This window comes from Scophthalmus maximus, chromosome 10, assembly GCF_022379125.1.
Source record: "Scophthalmus maximus strain ysfricsl-2021 chromosome 10, ASM2237912v1, whole genome shotgun sequence".
Taxonomy (NCBI): Eukaryota; Metazoa; Chordata; class Actinopteri; order Pleuronectiformes; family Scophthalmidae; genus Scophthalmus; species Scophthalmus maximus.
In genome coordinates, this window is record NC_061524.1 from 13868310 (window position 1) to 13890431 (window position 22122).

The 22122-nt window shown below is 41.6% G+C and overlaps 1 protein-coding gene across 7 annotated transcripts; it reads right to left on the reverse strand.

Moving 5' to 3' along the window:
• Positions 1-327: 327 nt before the first annotated feature.
• On the reverse strand, positions 328-20480 carry LOC118284069 (muscular LMNA-interacting protein). Of its 7 annotated transcripts, none has more exons than XM_047335262.1 (13): positions 19003-19160; positions 18676-18763; positions 15808-15924; positions 11584-11721; positions 9374-11029; positions 8731-8802; positions 8145-8222; positions 7952-8035; positions 7822-7854; positions 6334-6378; positions 5493-5555; positions 5235-5360; positions 328-848 (listed from the first exon to the last, which is right to left on the reverse strand). In XM_047335262.1, exons 2-13 carry the CDS (start codon positions 18676-18678, stop codon positions 708-710), a joined length of 2556 nt encoding a protein of 851 aa, XP_047191218.1. In that variant the 5' UTR covers positions 18679-18763; positions 19003-19160; the 3' UTR covers positions 328-707. The 7 variants fall into 7 exon arrangements, with proteins under 7 accessions (XP_047191218.1, XP_047191219.1, XP_047191217.1 ...); XM_047335263.1 differs by having other exon boundaries at positions 18676-18784; positions 19003-19133; XM_047335261.1 differs by lacking the exons at positions 18676-18763; positions 19003-19160 and adding an exon at positions 20308-20480.
• Positions 20481-22122: the final 1642 nt, after the last annotated feature.

Genomic DNA, 22122 nt, shown 5'->3' on the forward strand with positions numbered 1-22122 from the left:
ATAGCATGTAAGGAATAACCTGTCGATCCTACATTTTTCCTTATCATACTTTATCACATGTTTACCTTGTTTAGCACTGCAATACAAGAGTGCATGTTTCTTAATTCACATGTCATCCATAGGAAGCATCGACTGGTTATGACGCTGACTTTTTGTCTGGAACAAGTAACTTTAACCTGCCGAGAAACGGCAGTTTGTGAAACTATAACCGACAAGAGACCATCTTGTGATTGATTACGTGAGCTTCAACTCCTGTCAAGATGTTAATGTTCCGACCCAGGTACACTGAGTAGTCTTTCGAAAAATGATAACAGGAGTGGTCAGTACTTATGCGTCCCGTCTTTAAACTAAGCCTTTATTTTGATCTCAACTACAGATCTGTAACATTTTGTGACTGCGTCTGGCACGATTATGACGCTATAACAGTGATAATATGTGTCACTGAGCAGTAAACTGTCTCCAGTAGTCACCAGTAAACTGTGAGGGAGAACAGAAAGCTCGAGCGGCCAAGGGTGTTGGGAATTAGCAAGCGGTCAGTTACATGCGTTGTCATACTCCCTGCTGTTACATATGGTGATGCGCTCATTCAATTAATTCGATAAGGTGCAATTAACTTGTCATTCCTCCTACAGTTGTGAGATGGTCTGAAATTCTGAATATGTCTTAGCAGATAATTGTTCAAAGAAAAAAAATAGGATGTTAATACTCTAAAAATGAGTCTCAAAAGCTTTCATCCGCCCCTTAGCAGGACTGGAGGACGCTGAAGCATCTTTCGCAGGGTGTCTGCTCTGGTCCACGGGCTCTGTAATCTGCAGGTCACACACTGAGAATGGACTCATGTTTTCCACCTAAAACAGAAAAAGACATGAGTGCTTTTATAAGAGAGGTCAGAGGAAAATGAACAACAGCAGAAATTGTGCAATTTGTCGCGGTTTCTTAGTAGTTGGTTTTATTTGGACTGATTTCAGCCCGCAGTGAAGTGGCTTGAAATGAGTTCTCCCTCTTGTATCTCGGTAAACAAATATCGGAATATACTTGAGTAATTGTGTATACATGTACACACAGTTGTTTGCTATTATGAATGTGAGCAAAATCAAGTCTGTATAACAAAAAGACCCCCAAAAAGTTGTTTTTCATTGAAAGAGTTAAACCATTGTAATTGCGACACGTAAATTACGGTTAAAGACACTATGTGTCGGATTGGACATTTTTAGACATTGCAGCAGAAAATACATTCCACAACATACAACAAAACATTTTATATTCTGTTGTTATTGTCATATTAATTAATTTATTTATTTTCCCAATAGCTACAATTAATTTTGCTTGTGTGTGCTCTGTCTACGTCTACTTTTATTGTCAGTTGTTCCTCTCTCTGGCGTTTTATGTCAGATGTTGACTACCCATCAATCCACCTCACTTCTGCAGACCATGGAGGTTCATACCTGTGCGTTTCATGTTATACCCATGGGACCCACAGTGCAATGTGTCGTCTGGCAGCTCTTAGATGGCTCATCAAACAGAAATCACTAGGTGGATCGTCAAACTGAACAGAAGTTCTGCCACCCTCTCTGGATTCTCTCAGCTTCTCACTGGGTTGTATGTGGTGCTGCAGTGCAGAAAGTGTTTGGTCCTGTCTGGTAAAGCTGAAAATCTACCAATGTAGGTGAGGTCCTTCCTCATGGATGACTGCAGATATATACGTGGCTTATTTTCCCCTTGCGTGTATCTCACACATCATAATGTTAGTTCAGTAACACACAGTGTTGAGGCAACAGTTTCCTCTTTGCTCATTAATATTTCATCAGATGATTCAGGTCAGGATAAGCCAACAGCCGTATAAAGCTGGATCAGGATGCTGGTGTCTGATACAAATCACATTGATCAAACAGTGGCTCAACACAACCGTTCACATTTCCTCTCCCGAGGCAGATGGAGCCAGAACCTTTGACACATCTGTGTTCAGACTATCAGACGCTGGCTCTGTAATTCTTTTATGTCATAATTTCAATCCTGCATTGTCTATATCCACGTTTACTGGGCTTTTGTTGCCTGTACGAAGTTCAACATACACAGGATATATATTTTCGTTATCTGGGGTTATCTAAATGACAAAACTTGGGGGAAAGAGAAACACAAAATAATAATTTCCTGTTTTTTTCAAGTCAGGCTGAGGATATACTGTAAATAAGCACAGAGATTTTATTTGGTTTCTCTTTGGGTACGTGATGCAGATAAAAAGGTTATGTCAAACGGTCTCTGGGAAAGCAGAGAGTGGTTAATGTCTGATGAGTTCAGTCTGACTGAAAAGTTCATTTATAAACATGAAGGGAATAACTAGCTGTTAGTGGATAATATTTCTGATAAAATACATCACAGGGTTTAGTTTTTATTTCCAATTATCTTCTCATGCCTCCTCATGTTATTCTGAGCTGCAGTGACAGAGTTAAAACATCCACACCTTCAGGTGTCAAAAGCATCATTGTTCAATTGAAATTAAGAAGCAATAGTTGTTGTTGTGATAGACTCCATCGATTTGTTCAAAGCTCTATCTGTAAACCAAAGTGGACATCACCATCGTAACACTGAAAGCCCATGGTTAAACCCGACGTCCTGCTTTGTGGTGCAGCCCAGTGCTTCACTGACTTTATTTGTGGTTTGCTGAAATTCTTGGTGGATTGTTGTCACATGTCGATCGGTGGAATAGTGTGAAACGTTAACATAACTTTTCGCGCCTTAAGTACCTTAAGAATTTATCGGTAAATACTTACAAAATAGAATAATAATGTCATCCTGAATACAATGTCAGCTAACTTAACATGGAACCTTATGTAGAAATGACACACAAACCATGAACACAGGAACAGGAAACTCTCCTGGACTCTGGTATACACATATAGAAATGAAACACAGTGTTTTTGCAAATGGTACAAAGGCCAGTACATTCACTTTTGACTGATATTAAATGTATATACAGTTTGAATTGAAGTAAGATTAATATAATTGATTCGCAACATAATTTAACTCAACAAACAAAAAAAAATAAAAGACCCAGAGTGAAATTGAATAATTTAATTTAAGGTTATTTCAAATATCTTTGTTCCACCTGCTGTGATTAAAACAATTCTGGCGTCAAAAGGAAGAGATACTTCATGGTCATGACAAGACTAAGAATTTTCATCAGCGAATCAGTAATTGGACAATGTACTGCATGTAAAGCTGTACAAAGGACTGTAATAGAGGGAGGTTTTGAAATATTCACATCATCCTGAAATCGAACATTACCAAAGCGCAATCAAACTAAATTTGTTCTGTCATTTTGTCTTTATTGTATGTAGACCCTACACATGACTTCTCTAAGGTAGCGAATTATTTAATTTATTTTTATTGTACATTTTGCTAATTAATCAAAAATACATATCACTGATTTAAAGATTTATGTTCATATAATGCTGCTCCTCATGAATACTAACTGAATCAGAATTGGTGGCCACGTCCCCAGTTTTTCCCAATAGCTACAAAGAATGCCCACAACTATGGCAAATTAGTTGGATGAGATAAATGTTAAAAATAAATAACTTTAAATTGAATTATACACACATATTCAAGGGAATGCATTCCTGGAAACCATATTCCTTTTTAGAATATGCACATGCGCTACGTGTCTTCACACTTTAAGCAGAGATGTTTGTTGGCATTGCACAGACCAGTGAACGATTGTCTAGCATTTGAGTGTTTGTCAGAATGAAACAGCCTCAGCAGCATGCAAATTAGATTTACACCACCTTCAATTTAACCACCATTAGCTGAAATGAGTTAATGATTGCCTCACCGCATAATGTCGACCACAATACCTCAAAGACGCTGCTGTCATACAAGGACAACTGACTCGAAGGATACATCCTGTTGTGATTTAACAATATGATGTGTAAACCAGATACAGACGACTGGAAGGAGCAGATTTCATCACGCAATGAAATAAATCGTTTGGCTCCAGATTCCTTACCGCATGTTATTGTTGCAAACCACAACAAACCAATTACAAAGTTGAATAATCCGCCAGCGATGACCCTGGAAAATAAGCTACTAATGGCCTCTGCATCAGAAATGTGGCAATTGATTGTCTCTTTTGCGGATAAATTGCTGCCATTCAGGGGAACAACACTGATTTCTTAACCTCAATGTCAAGAATACTGACTTGCTAAAGATCCTCTCTGCTGCGTAAGATGGAAAATATTATTTCAATTATATATATATATATATATAATTTAAAAAAATAGCTCAGTAAATCAAAAGGAGCATTACCTTGTGGATTCTTTACAGTGTAAGATAACAGTGTCATTTAATAACATTTCTCTTCCCCCTAAATTGTTGCCATGATAAAGAGATCTGTACTAAAGTAAATATTCATATATTGTGAACTCAGTCAATATAGTGTAATTCGTGCGCTCGTTCATTCTTGTTTTCTGCATTGCACCACATGGTGCGAAAACATGGCGTACTTTTATCTGCAGTTTAAATGCGCAGGTCACCAGCCCTCGTTGCTACTTATGACAAAAAGGTTTTGCAAATGAACTGCCTCACATCCATCTACTCTCCTGATAGCTCTCCAAACCTGTTTCCCGTCATCACTGGGACAAGGGGAGATGTTACTGAGACTGGATCGGCAGGATTAACAACACGAGGAGTCAGTTTGTCTTATGTTGTTTTAGTGTCTTTCCTTATAAAAATGTAGCTTTGGCCAAAGTCTTTTATCATCCAAAACTCCCCGCTGCTTGCTTGTAAAGCTTCTGTTGAAATCCTATGTAACCGATACTCTGAGTGAAGCTGAGCAGAAGCAACTTCTCCTCTCCCGTTTTACTTGTTTGCCGTGAAGAGATCTGGACACACACCAGAACCTCAGCAGCTTGTAAAGTAAAAAGAATCTTCCTCTCAGAGGCTTTGACAAGGCTGGCTGACGAGAGACGTGGTGTGGTGACAAAAAAAACAAAAACGACAAGAGCAGTTAAAGTGAAAGGCTGCAGGCATGTGTTTGCCTTCTTTGGAATTTACTGGATTCTTTTGGAAGAACATTATACAGTGTATATTCTGTTCACACTGTATACATTCTATTTATTTTGTATGATCATTATTTTTCTTATATTTCCTTACAATTATATCGAATGTTTTCTTATTTATTACTTTTTTTTAACTTCTTTTAATGTTCCCTCTACTGAGGAATGTTTCCGGCCTACCTTTCTGTTGTCGGATATAGTCTCCCTGACGACAGATGGCCTGAAGGGGTTTGGATGAAATTCTTCCTCACCCTCCACAGTCAGTCTTGGATTGGCCGTCATGGGGCGGATAACCCCGGGCTTCGTCTGGACAGAAGGATTCAGAGTTTGACAACAGAGAGGAATTCAACTTTCTTTAAAACAACTTTACATTATCTGTGTTGTAATAGAAATTGCAGCAGGCGACTAAACTTGATCAAATGATAATTCACTGTGAACCTTTCTAGGATCCATCAGCTTTCTCTCCACGCCGGCAGACTGGTGCAAGCTGCTTAAAGACGCCTGAGATGAACAATGTGGAAGAAAAAATGTCACCATTATTTGGGGTCCACCACACTAGTGTCTAAATACTGATAAAAGAAAGCACTTGAACTGCTTCAGGTTTTATACAAAGGCAAACAAATGCATGCTGCTCACTTGTGTGGAAATGTGTCAAATTAAGCAAGAGTTTTTTATAATTCAAAAAAAAATCCGCCTGGTGTTCTAAAAAAGAAGCCTCATTCAATTAACACAGCAATTGCTATACGGCTATATGTACAGTTGATACTGTCTGAGGCACATAAAGACATTGACCATTGCGTTACCGGAACGCAACTTCAGAAAGGATTCAATATTATCAATAAGCTTTGCCAACGCTGGTTGACATATTTTTGACATGTGAACATAGCAAGGCCAGCTGAGTCCCCTGTTTCCAGTGTTTATGCTAAGCTAACCATATGAGAGTGCAATCGACCTTCTCAACCCACCCACATGAATAAAGTTAAAGCATAGCTTTGTTGAAGTGTTTCTTCAATGTTGTTGAAGTTGGTAATAAGAATTTGACACACAAAAAAACTTGATTCCTCTTTTAGCAGCATTTATCCTCCAAGGTTTCCAGGCCGAAAGAAAGATTTTAAATGCAATAATTGGAAAATCTTCTCTCCGGAAAATTTGGAGGACTTCTTCAACTCACAATACAAGTATCAAGTGTTTCCCAATGATAATGATGCCATAGAGCTCAGTCCTGTTAATTTGGGGTTTAAATTGCATGGATTAAAAGTGAAATCTGATTATGACTCACATATTTGGTTTCACGTCCCAAGGATTTCGTAAGCGTTGAATTGTTCTGTTGAAAATGGAAGGGGGGGAGTGGATAATTAAACTAGACAGCAAAGTTACACAAACCTCGTCTGGTGGTAAAACGCAAAAATCATTTCATCAAAAAAGTATTCAACAGCTTTTCAAATATGTGTCAGTCACTTTTGCAAAAATGTGAAGAAATTAATCATGTGTAGGTGTTATTTGTTTACTCTTAAATTGGATGTATCTCTTCTGTAACAGAGCTGCTTTCTCTTTTGATGGTCGATGACTGATTGTCACAAGTTTTCATCACGCTACTCTTCATCTGATGTCTCATGCATGACAGTGTACACTTACTCCTTTACACACACACACACACACACACACACACACACACAAACACTGGGAACCACGGAAGGCTGTCTTCTTTGATGAATAATGAACACGTCTTTTCTGGTGATTATACAGTCAGAATTCACTTTCATCCCTCCACCAATTTGTGCTTCAGTAAAGGGTACAGAGACCTGGTTTCCTTTCCTCGGTTTTACATTTACTATTATCTTAAGCTTTAATATTTTACTATTTAATTATGATTTCCTTGGAGCTGAGAGATAGAATCCATAATTCTCCGCCTGCTGTTAGTGAAGAGAAAGGATGGCAGAGTAATGTACTGAAGCAACACAATTTCTGCACTGAGGAAGCGTGAGATAATGCAATCTCACCTACATTGGCATGCATGCAGCATCAGCCAACTGTGAACCACAACTCAGAGCACTGAAATCAAGTCCAACCACAAGTCATCATTTAACCACCCTACTGTGACACTAAACTACACTGAATACAGTCACAGACATCACTTCCCTTCATAATACTTTGATCATCGTCAGACGACAGGGGCGAAGTATAAAATCCCTGTGCTCATTTACATGACATTTTTAGGCTGACTTTAAATTGATTTTTTTTTTTCACTACTTTCTATGTTAGCTATTTGATCATATGATTTACATTTCACTTTGTAGAATGTCACTTTTACATGGCGCTGAACCCGACTCTACCTGCCGGTGTCAGCCTTTATTATCCCTATCATATCACTTTATTCATGGCCCTGACGATGTCGCGAGACTCTGCCTCTTCCACATGAACGCACTCGTATTGCTGCATATGAAAACCCAGGGTTAACTGAGACGGTTGATATCCCGCTTCGTGATACAGGTCATCAGGACGGCGAATGTTAGGTATAGTTAAGCCAGATAACAAAAACATGCGCTGGGTATGTTGAACTCGCTTGGTAGAGCAGGCCCCTCGAGGCGCCTTGGTGTTGGTGATGTTTGGTCTAGCTAGTTAAACGATTTGTGTCCTGCACTAGCTTCAGACAGACTCATGAGAGTGGGAGCAATTTTCTAACACCAAGAAAATTAGTGTATTTTCCCAAAATGTCAAACTAGAATTTCAAGGTGAAAATCAATTGAAGAAAACACACTTTACCTACCAGACCATTATTGGTAGTCGGTGACCTGGAGCGCTGCAGTGGAGGTTTCATGATTAAATGTTGCGCACACAAAAAAAATATATATATACTTTGAAACCAACATTTTACTTAAATAATGAATCAAACTTACTTCTGGAATGGAATTTGCCAAAACCTCATCAATACATGCATAAAGTTCCTCTGACTGTTGGCGGAGCTGAGCGGGTGAGCACATCTGTAAACAGAAAAAGCAGTGATGTGACCAAATTGTGTGGTGTGAAGTTTGCTGCGCAACAGCTGTTACGCGCGTGTGTGTGTGTGTGTGTGTGTGTGTGTGGTAATACCTCTGCGTGGGTGTCTGCAGCACATCCGTCCGACGAGTCGAAGGGACTGTCTTCTCTCTCTACCTGCTCGTCGATCACCTGTGAATACAAAGCAGAGCGGGCAGACCGCTGCTTTCTTTGTGTGATTATATGTTTGTTAACATTCTATTCATCTCCTGTATTCTGTGCAGAGAGCGCTCCCTCCTCTCCAACTTAAAAATGAATCAACCAACACCCCTCAAAAATTATCCCACTTTGCCTGACATCATGTCTCTTTGACAATTACAGTTCTATTGTCCATACCCCCACAAATCCTTGAAATCAGTTTTCTGTCTTCTTTTTTTTTTTTGCATGACTAATTTTTACAGTTACAGAAGAAAATTGAAGTGACTATAAAGCCCAGTCATTGGAGTCCACTTTTTCATGCAAATTTATGGCCGACAAGCTTATTCCCCTTTTCACATTCTTCACACATTGTGATGCTTCAGCAACAGCAGCATTTCCCGTGAGTGCCCTGCATCAGACCAGCTCCTTACGGCAACTTATTACTGGATATTTAACGGAATAACAAGACGAACTGGGATTAGAGTCAAATAACTGAACTCACCTGCTGATCCAGCAGAAGGGTGTTTGTGGGAATTGCAGCGAGCGATTTGTAGCTTAACCTAATCTTGTTGATCTATAGTTTATAGAGAGACAAGAGCACAGAATGAATAGAAATTGACTGTATGTGAGTTGCATTTCTGTAGGCGTGATGTTTCTCACACCGCTGCATACTACTTATCCCACAAAACAGCCAGCAGCCACACTGGAGCCGCACTGACAGGGAGGAAACTAGACAACTGTGTCTGACATCAACTTATATTTCCCTGCTTGTACTAAATAACTTGAATCCCTGATTGCTAAATTTCTTCAGCTTCAAGCTGTACTGTACTGTACGTCTGTTCTAGACGCCGGAGCTTTTTGAAAGCTGCTGCATTGATTTTAAGACGATGGGTTCCCGCTCGCTTATAACATTCCCTGATGTGTCGGTCATTTGATTCCATGTACGATCTCAGCAAGGCCATAACAACATTTAAAAAAAACCTGAATGTTAAAGAAACAACAACAGAGGAATGTGATATCCATCTATCAACTGAGTGATATCTGTTTCGAACCACATAGTGACGGAGAACAGTATGTCACAGAGAACATATTAAATAATATCCTCGGTCTAAACAAGTCATGCATGTGGCAAAAGGAGTGACTACCTTTCTTTTTTTACCCTCCCTGTCACTGCAGTCTGATATTCCACTCCCCGGCCTTGGGGAGGGCGTGTTGGAGCGCAGGGAGAGGGAAGGGGACGGGGTGAGGTCTCTGATTGGCGGAGCAGGAGAAGGTGTAGGCGTGGGGGAACTGGTGGGTGACGGCCATCCAAGAAAACTGATGGGTGTGTAGCGGGAAGGGGACAGGCAGTGAGCCTTGTGAAAAGCGCGTGGTGGCGTGGCAGCTTTGGGAGCGGAGCAGCTCCTCTCTGACTCACACCTTCCTGTGGTGTGCTGTAAATGAGGGGAAGGTGATGCTGCGTCTGCGGGTGCCGGGAAAGTCGTGTCACCGGGTGAGCGTGATGTAGAAGGCTGACGCGTAGAAGGCTGACGCTGAGGTGGGCAGGCAGGCTGACATCTCAGTTTTTGAGAAAGCAAGTGAAGCCTTGAGAGAGATGAATTCGCGGGGGGACCCCGTTTCTGGGGTGCGGAGATTTCTTTCTCGTAAATACGTTTTGGGGAGAGGGAGCAGGGGTGGTTCAGGTTATTGTCTCCAAGGCCCTCGAGGTGCATGCGCGTGTTGCTGGTGTTCGGCTCAGGCGACTGGGAGAGGGAGATGTGTGTGTGTTGCAGTTTTTTGGAAGTTGCACATTCGAATATTCCTTCATGCTCTGCTGGAGAAAGGGATTTGAAGTTTGAGCAAAACAGAGGCAGTGGAGCTCGCGGTAGTCTGTTGCTCTTCACTGGTGGGGGTGAAACAACCTGCTCCCATCGAGGCACACTGCTAGAGCGAATTTGCTCCGAGCATCTTTTCATTTGAGTTTGAGGGCATGTTCTGCTGAGCTCATTTGACTCTTTGGGTGAAGGGGAGGTGACACATCTAATAGGCTCCTTGTGAAGGTGGCTTGGACTATCAATGGACACAGATGAGGAGAACGGAGAGGAAAACTCCAGGGGAATGGAGGCCACACTGGAGGCTGCTGAGCAGGCGTTGCAGAAGGACAGGGTCACAGGGTTAACAGGCCAGCAGGGGGTGTAAGGCCTCTGCAGAGCAGAGGACAGAACAGGAAGACGGCCTTTCCTCAGGATGGCAGTGAGGAGGGAGAGGCGAGTGAGAGGAGGCCGGTGCCGGGGAGGAGGGGACTGGGGACAGACAGAGGAGGACAGGCTCTCGCAGGATGAGAAACAGGTTTGAGCGATGTGAACCAGACTAGAGCCAGGAGCGAGAAAGTGCCTCTTGATCTGGGTGACAGAGGGCGAGAACATGCCGGAGCGGACAGACGAGCAGGGGGAGACGGTGCGGCTGAACGAGACAGGAGAGGTGACAGAGGAGAGCTGCACGGCAGACCAGCTCTTGTCCCTGTCCGAGCCCTCCGAGAGGAGGGACTCTCTGGATGAAGCCAGGGTGGGGAACAGGTCTACAGAGCACGTGGGGCTCGCTCTGTCCTCTGAGACTCTATTTGCAAAGCAACCCGAGCTAACCTCAGCACGTCCAGAAGTATCGTGAAACTGCCGCTGGGAAAGGCCCCTGTGTTTATCAACAGCTGTTTCCATAGACGCTGTCCCGGCGGCTCTGTGGGTGGGTGTATTTTCAGGCTGGGCGCTGACTGAAGGAGACGCTTTGGTGTTAGGGAAGCGCACGTGATCCAGTGAGGGCTTCGACTGAAAAACGAGAAAAAACTATTATGAGAAAGCTTCTTAAGTGTGTAAGCGTTTTTTGTGCCCTAGCTGGCAATTTACAAACCAGAAAAAGGACTTTCACTTCAAGTTCTAAAAAGCCAGACTGAGCAAAATGTTGGAACCTTCAAATTAAAATTGAAACAATGTTCTGCCAGTTGTGTCTGATTTATGCAGAGGAAGAAAGTACTTTGATGAAGCCTCCATCTGACACTCTGCATAAGTAGATCTAGAAATGAGCCCATAATAAATTAGACCCTATGAAACAAGTTGGATTATTTGAACTTCATTATTACACTGTATTAAACCGTCAGATCTGAAAGACAATTTTGTCCATAATGTCGACTTTGGACATCACTGTCATTTTCAATTAATCTCTTGACAGTGCTCTACAACTTTTGTAAGTTTCTATTTTAAACTAATTTCCTGCAGATACACAGATACGGTATTAAACACACACACACACACACCTTTCTATATTATATTATGTCAATGACTTTTTGTTGTAGTATCATTGAGAGTGCTCTGATTGTACTTACTTTAAGTTCTGTCTCCGCTGGGATCGTGCTTCCTGCTCCTCCCGCCACGGCGTCTTTGATAAAGACTATCTCTGCGTTGAGTATCTCCCCTTCCGACATGGTCTCCCTGCTCGTCTTCTCATGGGACACAGCTACGCTCTGACGGGAGAATATCAAGCACATGTTTAGGAGGAACTGAGCAAGTGAAACCTGAGAAAAGCCGAGGTGAGCCGTCCTCAACTCGGGGGTGTGCTGGGTTTCACCACACCACATGTCCCCCACATATAATTCACATGGGCACGCACATGACCTGCTAACATTAGTGTAATACATGCCTCATGCGCAGAGCTGGACAAGTGAGGAGGGGCCTGTGTACACACACACAACTCTGAGGCTAGTAAATAAGCAAGATGATAGCTCAAAATAGTCTGTTGACCAGTCCAAACTGGCAGTTACCATTTGTCTATTTGCATTTGCTTTTGTTGATGTATTTAAATCACTGTCTGCCACAGGATCGTTTTTTCATTTTTATCAATACAAGCGGCCAACACATTCGAACCCTGCGCACAGGAATTCACTTTTGCTGGACTTCGCATCCCACGTGAAAACTTGAAGCACTTGTGTGCGTTCCAAACACAGTGAATCTGAAGGGGTCAAAGCTGAAAACCATAACTTTCTGCATGAGGTGCTACAAGCGAGAGGACAGAGCATCCAGAGACACTGTATGACATCATCTCACAACACTGTTGTGTGTAAACAGCTGTGCAGCTTAACAAATTTAAAAAATGTCCTCCACTGACCAGGGAACAGCTTTGAAGAATTTGTATTTTGTTATCCACTCAGTATGAGTATACAGTAACCTCCATTGCACTAAACTGAAGTTATTTCATACCACAATTGCACTTGAACACTTCACTTTTTGTTTATAATGGTGATGCCCCTCAGACTGGTGTGGTGTGGTTGAATTAAATTGAACAATGGTATTTGTTCAAAAATTTATAATTTTGAATAGAAATGAAATGCCACAATTCAAGTGATTGTGGTCTATTATATCTGCATGACCTCAAGTTATAGGAAATACATTCTTGGATAATATGCCAGATATTCAAGTGGAGCTAAAGAAGGCGAGTGCTAATGGCATACATCATTTCTATCATGAACCCCCCACCTATGGTAATTATGAGCCTAAAAATACACTTCTTATAATGACTTACTTTAGTTTTATAAATCCGTCAAATGGTTCTCGCAGTGATCAAACAAAGGAAAAGCTGCCAGAAGAGTATTACAATGAATGGCAAAAGCGACTGTATTAATAACTTAAATCACAAGCACAGAAACACAAAAGACTTAGGGCTGCACATATATGTGATAACCACTGCCTGGAATCAATGTCTTCCAGTTCTGTTGCCATACGATGCCCCTCCCACTGTCCTAAAGGTTCATCTTGGACAACCTTTGCTGGTGTTATGGAGATATTTATGATTTAGGTCTGTTTTCTTACCTTAGATTTATTGTCTTTCATTTACAATAGTATGCATTGCCTTATCTATTTGGGCCCTTTTCTCTTTTGCACCATCCATACGTCCAATCCTCATGGTTTTACACGACACCATATGTTGCAGTGTTCAAACATTCGATTACAACTCACTGAATTATAAATACAGTTTTATTTTAAATTCAGTCTGGCTTATTATTTATTTAGTTCCTTTCCTGAAACGCGACTCAAGTTTTTCACAACCATCGAGCCCCCTAGAAATGAACAGAAATAAACAGACATTTGACTAAATATTTGTGCCCCTTATGTCCTCGTGGACAGGACAATATAGATCTAGAACTCAACCTCATCCTCCATTATACCGAGCTCATTGAACAAACAATGTCTGTCGTCCCCTGGAGTGGCATTGAACCTCCCCGTCTCTCGGACTTAAGGCAATGTTCCTGAATGTAGCTTTGCACAAAAGGATCTTTGTCCTTTATGTCAATTATATTTCACATTTGGTTCCAGATTGTAGCTGTTCTTTATGAGGCGTTATGTTTGTCATTTTTGCTCACATGAAATATATGTGATGGCTTGCTCTCTCTTCTAACTGCTGACATTAACTTTGTAGCAACATGCTCATCATCATCACATTCAACACAGAACCCCTGCCACTCATCCATATATTGTTTTCATGGCTAAACTCACTGGTATCCATGTCCCATTGTTTATTAATTACCATTAGTTGTAATAAATTGTACATTATACATACAGACAATTTTATATTGTCTCCCATCGCACAAATTCAATATACTTACTTCATTTTATCACACTCGGTGTTATTCTGGCTTCAGGCAAAACATCTGCTCACATATTATCACCTCCACTAATCTTGTCTATTTAAACAATAAGTGATGTACACGTAGCCAATAGAAACTCCATAATTTGATGCAAGATAATTAGCCAGACGTCTTGAGGTTACATTACTCAAGAATGTAAACAGACATGCAACATTCTGTCTTTAGGACAATTTGGCTGCTAATCACAGCAGTGGATTAATGAGCTGTTGATTGTCTCCAAGGTAATAATACTTTACATCGTGTCCACAGGGATCTCAATGTGGAAGCTTTCCCTGCAGAGATTAGAATCAATCTGTCACGTGCAAATACAACAAGATGTCAGTTACTCTAAGCTGCTAACAGCTGTTCACTACATTTTGAATTAGTGTCAAACACTTGTTGTGTTTTTTGCCGAGCGTATGCTGATGATTATGATTATGAAAAAAGACTAATCTTCAGCAGCAGACTTTCAGTGTTTTTTGTCCAATTCGGCGCCTCTCAAAATCAGCTGGTAAAAATTCTTGAGGGTGGGCTGTAAAGTAAATCGTTTTAAAATGAATTATATGTAAGTGAGTATTTTCATGTTATGCCACCCACGTTTACTACATTTCAGAGGGGAACATTTATTTAGGTGTAGATGCACTTATTTTGGACAAACACGGTCCAGCTCGAAAGACCTCAACATGGGGTTGAGGAACTAATGGTGCCCCCCCCCCCCCAGTGACAGGACCTTTGAAGTCCCATGCAGGCAGCCAGTGACTTCAGGCACCGCGAGCTGCGTCACTGCTGTGATGTTGATGCTGGATGATCGTAGCACATTTGGCACATCAAGTATCCTCCGGGATGGTTGCTTCTAATAACTATCGATATTTGCAGTGTATTTGTGTGCATTGACGCTGTTCCTACACATGGTGGGGTAAATAAAATTGAAGAACTTCACAGCATTCGTCAAAAGAAAGAAAAAACAAGACTGTAAAGAAATGTCAATGCTGCGTGTGGTTTTGTGTGTTTTCTACGACGAGCTGAGAAATCAGTTGGACATCAGAGCGAATCACGACTAACGGTCTAATATGCCTGTCTGACCAACTACAAGAGAAGTCCAACCTTTACATCTGATTCAATTACTGAGAGTGGTCAGGAATATGTTTGATGCTGATATCCACATTGTTAAACGTGATCTGCGCTGATGTGTGGCCGCACAAGTCAGAAAGGTTACACAACTGAGTGGTCTCAGATCCTATCAATTAATGATGTCGAGGCCGCAAGAGGAAATATATAATGAGACATTTCACATTTCGCATTGACAGCTTCTCTCGAATGTGAATGTTTACAGATGCACATTTTGAAATTGAAAAGCAATTGCGACAGGTGAATTTGTTTTTCCCAGTAGCTGGTCCTCCAATCTTTCCGGCCACAGACACGACTAAATCACTAGAAACTATATATATAGTTTCTATAACTATATATATCATTTGAAGGGGACGAACATCTGTACAATTTTTTGTACAGTAGGCAACTAGTTTTAGATGACCTTTTCTCTCGGATTCATTCTGTTGCCCAGAGTCTTTATTAACAGTTTTCTGAACAGCCACAAGCAAATCACAGTTATTTTGTGTCTACTATTGGACGTGTTAGAATAATTAGAGAGAAATTGTTGGGAAGCATCGGGACAACATTTCAACATTTCCCGCAAAACACAAAGTGTGAGAAAGTTTGTGTGGCCGGATAAAAGAGAGAGGGATGCCACTATGAGCACACGCAGGGGTAACCACGAGGCAATACAAGCGGGACACAGTCAGCTGCAGTAAATTCACAACATTGCAGCATGTGTAGTCAGCACATGCATTTTGATGAACACCCTGTTATAAAATCAGTAATTAATAACGTGATATCACACTTCAGTGGTCAGGGTGTGTGCTGCTGCCGTACCTCGTCTGGTTTTCCCGTGAGAGCTCCAGATCCCTTCTCCTCAGCAACAATGCTTTTGAATGGTAATCTCTGCACCACTGGCACAAACGTGAAAATAGATGGCACTCCTATTGAAACCTGTAAAACAGACAGAACAGGAACAATTCGCGCGAATGTTGCAAGCGCTTGGTGATAATTTGCCAGCGGAGCAAAACCACTTTCTAAAACATTGCATAGAGGAAATGTGGAGGAACAATGTCTCGCTCTTCATAAAAACCATGTTTCAGTCACTCACTACCTGTCAGCTTGTGAGAGACTGAGCATCACTGAATTTAAAATTCAAAATATCTTATTTCTTTCTGCTGTACGGGGTCGTGAACTTCTTATACACACTCACACACACACACACACACACACACACACACACACACACACACACACACACACACACACACAGAGAGATTAGACAATTTGGCACCCTGCTGCTCGAAGCCTTGCCACGCCCAGACGCATGGAGAGGTAATGAGCTGCAATTAAATCAGAGCGTGTTCTCGTCTGCGCCAGGCACCGGTGCAGTGCTGTGCCGTCAGCTCGGCTGAAAGTCACTGGAGTTGTGTAAATGAAACTCGCCAAAGAGGCTGCTGTCTTTCAAACGAAGGGCTGTGGCGTCCAAAACTTTCACTGTTGAAATCAGTGCTGGAACTACTCTTTTTCCACTGCAGATACTTAACCTGCGACTTAACGTACACCCATTGTCCCAGGTTCTTGTGTTGTCCAGACAACAACACCTCTCGAGTGATTACAATCATGAAGCAGTCAAAGCGCTAATGAAAATGAACACACTTGACCGTCCGACACAGTCAGACTGACCAATCGGCAGCACCAGGAGAAATGCCACGTTCGGTGTCGGTGTCCTGTTAAAACATCGACACGTTCTTTTTAATCAAGGAAGGTATCTGGCTTTAATTGTGCACATTGACAGGACAAGCATCGAATTTTTAGCAGCAGGCTGAAAATTCACACAACCGATCAAGCACAAAAAGTTAATCATCTGGAGATACCCTCCCCAGTAATAACCCCACTAAGTTTGGTGATCTGTTGATCTATTTTTTTGTTATTTTTCTTAACACACACACACACACACACACACACACACACAGACAGACAGACAGAGAGAGAGAGAGAGAGAGAGAGAGAAGGGGGTGAAAACAATACCCTCCTCCGTGTAGGGTAAATCACATCCAAGGGGAACAACAATATCTTTCCAGTTCCAGTGCGTACATTGAACTGCACAAAGACTGCATACAAATGCTCTGGAGAAGTGTGTTAAGCCATGCCATATGCTGTATGCTGATGCAATGCACAAATTGCAAGGGGTTTCAGTTTGATAAGGCGGTGTCACTGTTCCCATAGCAATTTGGGTTAAATGGCATTTCCATCATCTGCGTTTGAGGAAACATTTGCTACTTATTTCGCGCTGCAGAAATCACAGCGCGCACGCATCAAGAGGGCTCTGCTCACTTATCACGCTTCTCCTCTCCACAGGTCATCTGCCAACTGCAAACTGGAGGGTAAAGCCGCTGAAATTCCCCCCATAATCAGTGATGGTCACTGTAGCCGATACTTGAGACCCCCAAAAACGCATCACACAATCTCTGCTTGTTGATGTCGAAGAGAATCAGCATGTTGGGTTGTGTTTCAAACCTCTCATCTCCCAATTTTCCGGGCAGACTTCGGCCGACCAGCCAGCCCAGCGTGTGGCAGCACATATGGGAAGGAGATGAAAAGCAGCTCCGCGGCAAAAAAGATCACCAAAATGTTTACAAATTAAGATTCCTCAGAACGTCATTTTAAAATGTAAATATGTGATTATCACTTGAATGGCATATTGTGGTTCCTGCTGAGACTTTTTTAAGAGGATTTTTTCCCTATATCATTCCGAACCCTGTCTATCACGTAAGATATTCACAAGCGGGTTTACAAGAGTGACTCGACTGCACATGAAGAAAACATAATGATAGTTGTACATAATATGTAAATAGTTTCTCATTAAAGCACTTTTAAGGGAAACTGCCACAAGTGTCTATTTTTACTGACAGCTTTACAGTCCACACGCCTGTTGTTCTCTTTTCTCTGTCTGAAATGGTCAAGGCTGGATTTCAGGCACAACATTAAGGCGACCTTTGAGTGCGACCTTATACTTTTAAATGTGGGAGAAAGATTGAGTGCGCCACTTCAACGTAGTGAATGAAGCAGCTCCAGAACTGGCAAAAAAATGATTTCTAAATGTGCAATGGAATGTTACGAAATTATGTTCAAGCCATATCAGATGGACCGGAGAACAAAAAAGGAAAAATGAAATGCACATCTATTCAAGTGAGGCGCTGGCTCGCAGGTCGACATCAAAGAAAAAGGAGAAAAACACTGTAACTCTGATGCAGTCTCTCTATTTTAAATTCTATACATCAAGGTTCCAGTGCTTCTCATCCTTTACAGGATGAAAGCCAGCACTCACATACCTCACATCGAGACAATATTTTGCGTCAGTTCAGAGGACAATCAATATGAGAGTCTATAGAGGACATGGGGGAAGGTCATTCACGGCAAAGATAGACCTCTGACCACATGCCCACATGTTAAAAAACAGCAAATACACTCAACTGCAGACTTTTTTCCCCCTTTTTTCCCCCATCACAGCCAACATGGTACTGTGTTTTATGTGTCAATGCATGTTAATCATATGGACGCATGTTAACAAGGCTAACTTGACTTTCCTTTAAGGGGGTCTCTAAAAGTTCTTTCATGACCTGTAGCAATGTCAATGCAGGCCCTTTCGTTGTCATTGAGTATTTTATTAAATATGGTGTTTTGAGGAGTAAAGCCACTTACCATTAATAGAAGAGAATGCGACTATTCGTCCATCACTTTCCTTCAGACCATGCCACCCATGTTTTCAGCGACGTTCCTACTCTCTGAGCTGTGAAATGGTTCACTTTGACTTTAAAGGGTAAAGTTACCCACAATAAAGATATTAATGTGCCGGCTATAAATAAAAGAAACATAACAAATGCCTTGCCCTAAAAATAATCCCATGCCATCTTATCATATTTTTTTTTATATTTCTGCTGTCATGTAACCTGCTTGTTTGCATGGCCCCTGTAGTCATAGCAGAATAAGTTTATACTATGTGAAAGGTTAAAGAAGAGCATTTCCTACTTGCCCACTGGAGCCCTCCTGAATGTTTGCCGAGGTCATGCCGTCCTCACAGATCACGTTTCCAGCCACCACTGGCTCCCTGTGCTACGTATCGCCTCACGGTGTGCATGCTCTCACCTCGCATCATTTTCTGGTGGCATGTCGGACCAGTCCCAAACACTGGACACCAGCAGCACTAAATCATTTCCTGAAGCAGACCACCCGCTGTACGGTCTTTAAACAGACACTCAGAAACAGTGACCAACCAGGAAGGAGCATATACTTTAAGGAAACATACATGAGAAGTTATTTCGTGCGATAAAGGGTCTGATTATTATACAACTTTAAGCTCCTTTTCTCCACATTAATGCAATAAATTAGCTATAAAAACATAATTCCAGCAGCACTGTATTGTTCCCAAAAGTTTGAAATAAATGATGCTCACATCCTCTTATCTGTGGCTGTTGCTGACCATCCTCAGTTCACTGCCAGATCATGTGCATATACGCTGCAGTATTCCACTGCAGAGTGCGAGCGGGGTTAAAGATCTGCTCCACAGACGTTAAAGTCTATAGTTCACAGTGAAAGCATAAACATTTGGGTGTGTCACAAAGTAAAGAGTTTAATTACAGACAGACACACAGCCCCTCCCTCCACAGCAGATAGGGCAGGAAAGTATAGCCCACTGCGGTCTGCGTCTGAGCACACGGGGTTATCTCTCCAGACTGTAAACAAACATCCCATTAGAAGTATCATGAACGAGCACAGGAACAACAACCAAAATGCACAGGGCAACAACTTGTTGATGATAAATAGATGCAGAATCTTGGAGGCATCCAAATGACATTTCAGCGCAGAGGTAAGAAGTTCAATAAATAGTCAACATACGTTAACTGTACATACTATACATGCAGTTTGCATCAATGGTCAACTAAATAAGATGCATTTACGATCTTTTTTGCATCTACAATATACCGAAAGCAGTCTTGGTCACTGTTAATCAACAGAGTGTCACAGGAAACAACAGGATGCGTATCAAGTTGCTACGTGCACTGTGTCTAATGTGTTTATGTGTGAAAGCCCAGGAGTGGGCTGTAGGTTACAGAGGGCACAACCGGAGCGTGGGTTGGGGCATCGGGGGCTGATGAATTGAAACAAAATTCTTTAACTGGTTTCGTTCTCCAGCCGGATATAATCGCAATAAAGGGAAATAAAGGCAGGTGGTCAGTGATATTGCTGCAGCCTCGCAGCAAATGCTCAGCAGGAGGTTTATCATCTGGTACATGTATTCCACAATAGACAATATCCGTCTCCAAACCATCTTACCTTCCCTAGACCCTTATTCAAACAGTCCATTTCCGCTTCAAAAGCCTCTCCATCCAGAAGGGTTGCAGGTGTCAAAGTTTCAAAAAACGTCCCTCTATAGACTCCAAATTCTGATCGAGGCAGATGCCAGAAGCAAGAGTCAGCCTGTCTCGTAAAGTTCAAAGTGCATTACTGTTGGTGTGTGTGTGTGTGTGTGTGTGTGTATCGCCCTGCAGATTTCCTTTTATAGACACATAATAGCCACAAATAGCTCGCAGACAGCAGTGAGCCTGCTGGGCACCGGTGACAATGTTCACACTGGGAACTACAAGCAGCACAGCTCTTTGTCCCTAGGGGGAAAAGAATGCAGCCTTGATTTATCAATTTTTGCACTTTTTTTCTGAGATATTCTCTCACTTCTTTTTAGATTAAAAAAGCTAAAGTGTAGATAACTGTATTGATTGGAAAATTCAAGAAAAAACAAAAAGACTTACTGAGAAAATACGGGCAGAGGAGAATAATCAATTTGCATTTCAATTTCTCTTTTGGGTATGTGGTGGTGTGGCGAAGCCGTCGTGATGACAGAGGAGAGAAAAGACGATAAAGGCATATCTGACTGAAAGTGACAGATAAAAGCTGAATGTAGCAAAGTGCTCCGTGAGAGGGGAAGATTTTCAAAAGGTTTTCCATTAAATCTATAACTAATGCATTTTCAATACACAGCACTTTTTTTAAAATTGCAGATGTCATACAGATAATCCATGTGACCTAAACCTCTGCCAGCCAGCGGATATTGGTATGACAAAGACACATCTCACCATGTTTACAGTAATGTGTGTTTTCAGGCGGTTTTGTAATAAATGTGTTCACTTGCTTGTTTGCTGCAACAAGCCAACTACTCTGTTCCCTTATCAGCGAGGGGAAAGCAGACCTCTCTGGGCGGGATGCTAATCCTTTAAGTACACTACTTTCTTCATTCCTGTCACAGCTGTTGTTGTCTATTTCCAGCGCGTGTCTCCCTCCCCCCACCTGTCTGTGGCAACCACACACAGAGACAATCACGATCAGACAAAGATACACACACACCAACACACCTCTGCTGGTGTTGTACACGCTCAAGTATACTGAGGTTTTGTGTTCACCCTGAGAGACTCGTGATAAAAAGCAACCAGCAAGTGCCTGAAATATGAATATGTAAACGCTTTTTGGCATAGCCTAAGTAGGCTTTAAAGCAACAACCCCCTTTTAATCGTAGCCTTAAAGCATGAAAATGATTTGTTGTCATGTAATCCCATTTTCTATGGTTAATATTGAGTAACTAAGGTATTTGTTATTAGCATTTATCCTTGAGGGAATATTCTGATACTGAAAACAATGACTGTAGTCTGGTGTCAGCAGAGATGAATGTCTAATGAATCCAGCAATGATCATAATGTGTTTGGTTTGACTATCCAAATTCATCCAATTGCACAGTATCCGTGGCAATGCAATGCAATGTTTGTCAAATATTAAAAGAAACCTCCCCCAAAGAGAGACAAAAGAGATTTGATATAAAAGTGGAAAAGCGCCTTTAAAAATATCCTCAGACAAGTGAAGTGTAAGTGCAGAAAAGAAGACGAACATGTGACGGCATCAAACAGCATTATTGGATTTGGTCAGTTTAAATAACGGCCAAAACAAAATGATTTTCTAGCTGTTTCAGTTTGTGCATAGTATAGTATTGTACAAAAGATGTAGACTAATAATTGATTATAAAATAAGTTAGGCCAAAAGAAAATGAAGGGGACCAAGAAACACGACTGATCAAAAAAACACTTTTCGTCTCTTCTTGTCATA

What these genes read in the sequence shown, in the direction of transcription:
- LOC118284069 (XM_047335260.1), bottom strand. Translation starts at nt 19,041, where the DNA reads ATGACCTCGGCAAACATTCAGGAGGGCTCCAGTGGGCAA. An exon ending in CGACTACCAATAATGGTCTG is followed by an intron (nt 6,379 to 7,821) that starts GTAGGTAAAGTG and finishes CATTTTCAACAG; the next exon opens with AACAATTCAACGCTTACGAA. An exon ending in CTATATCCGACAACAGAAAG is followed by an intron (nt 849 to 5,234) that starts GTAGGCCGGAAA and finishes TTTCTGTTTTAG; the next exon opens with GTGGAAAACATGAGTCCATT.